At 42.5% G+C, this 1,770-nt stretch overlaps 1 protein-coding gene across 11 annotated transcripts in view; it reads left to right on the forward strand.

Moving 5' to 3' along the window:
- Positions 1 to 1,770, forward strand: part of LOC117956659 (receptor-type tyrosine-protein phosphatase U-like) — a 203,807-nt gene that overhangs the window by 194,988 nt on the left and 7,049 nt on the right. For all 11 annotated transcript variants that reach the window (XM_034891839.1, XM_034891841.1, XM_034891840.1 and 8 more), the window contains one exon: positions 14 to 139. In XM_034891839.1, coding sequence (XP_034747730.1) covers positions 14 to 139 — 126 coding nt within the window. The remainder of the gene's footprint in view (positions 1 to 13; positions 140 to 1,770) is intronic.

Genomic DNA, 1,770 nt, shown 5'->3' on the forward strand with positions numbered 1-1,770 from the left:
CCCCCCCCCCCAGCCTTGTCTACAGTATTGGCCTGAACCGGGGTTGCAGCAGTTTGGGCCAATGACGGTGGAGCTTCTGTCCAGGACAGCCGACGATGACGTAATCATCCGTCTCTTCCGGGTTCAGAACATCACTCGGGTAAGTGGATCCCGAAAAAAACAACATGATTGATAAACAATTTAGTTCTGTAATCATTTCAATTCCTTAGCTGACAAAACACTGAATCTGGACAGCTAACGTTATGCTAAAACACAGGCGGCCATGTGGGAAAGACTGTCCATGTTAGACTTCACAAGGCAAAAAAATATTGTGTTAACAAACCAGTGGCAAAATAATTTGCAAAGACATTATAGTCAGCTAAAATATTGCAGTAAAACTAATACAGTCACTTTAGCTCATTAAGTGGGAGCTCTATAACGTACTTCAGGGAACCCCACCTGCTTTGCCAGGGCCAGTAAATAAACAAACTAAAACTAATACATTTATAATAATGATCAGGTCAAAAACCAGGGCGTATACAGCTGTTGTCATTTGCCAAATCAGACACAGTGGTTTAGGATTGGTATGAGATGGCAAAATAAAGGCAGATTAATCTATCTATTTTTCTTGGAATTATTATTTGTTTCAACCTTTTCACGTTTGCTATCCTCACTCATCGTTGCCAAGAGGCAAATCCAGTCCTAGCCGCCCACACAGGTCAGGTATACGCTGGCGCATTTCTAAGATTTAAGTACATTCAGGACTTAGCCTGGACCGCTGTCCTACTTTATTACATTTAATGGTTTTTATGCACTCTTCCACCTTTTTTACATTCAAAGTACAAAAAGCTGGTCCCTGTGTGAATAAATTTATTTTCATTGTGAGTTAAAAAAAATGGTCACAGTCTGCTTATATCTGATTTGACTTATTGAAAAAAGGCTTCAAATATGTTGCACAGTAAGAAACCAAAACACAAAAAAGAAATTACTTTTCTATTTGCATGGCGGTTGTCTTATTCTTAAAAAACAGAACCCTGACTGTCTGGTTTCACCCTTCTGAGAATGTGTCAGAAAGGTGTTGTTGTGATTTTATACATATGGACAGTGTAGGCCAAGGTACTCCGACTCAAAAAAAAAGATAATGTTTATAGATTCCTCTTAATGCGGACATCTTTTAACAAGGTTGATGTTCAGACATTGGGGATTTTTGGGGTGGCAGCCGCTCAGTCCGTAGGGAGTTGGGTTGGGAACCGGAGGGTACAGGAGGACCAAGGTACGGAGTGTGGATTGGTATTTGGAGAGATGCCAGTTTACCTCCTGAGCACTGTCAGGTGTCCTTAAGCAAGGCACCGTACCCCCCATTCTCTCAGGGTGCTGGTCCAGCACTGGCAGCCCACTCACTCCGACATCTCTCCATATGTGCATGAATAGGTCCTGTGTGTGTGTGTGTGTGTGTGTGTGTGTGTGTGTGTGTGTGTGTGTGTGTTCGCGCGTGTGTGTGCATGCGTGCGTGCGTGCGTGTCTGTGTGTGTGTATTTCAGGCCTATGTGTAGTGATTTCTAACAAAACAGAGTGTAAATTATAGTTTCCCCACTGGAGATCAATAAACAGTATAAGTTATTATTACATTATTTTCACTCTTATATTGATGTGAAGTTTGTTGTTGTTGAGACGGCCCCGACAGCAGGCTTGCTCGACAGTAGACAACCTTGGAGTGGAATTGCATTTGGCTTGCTGATATTTTCTCCTCCTTGAGGTAGCATTACATAAACAGATATGACCCCCCCCCCC

Source organism: Etheostoma cragini, chromosome 14 (genome assembly GCF_013103735.1).
Source record: "Etheostoma cragini isolate CJK2018 chromosome 14, CSU_Ecrag_1.0, whole genome shotgun sequence".
NCBI lineage: Eukaryota > Metazoa > Chordata > Actinopteri > Perciformes > Percidae > Etheostoma > Etheostoma cragini.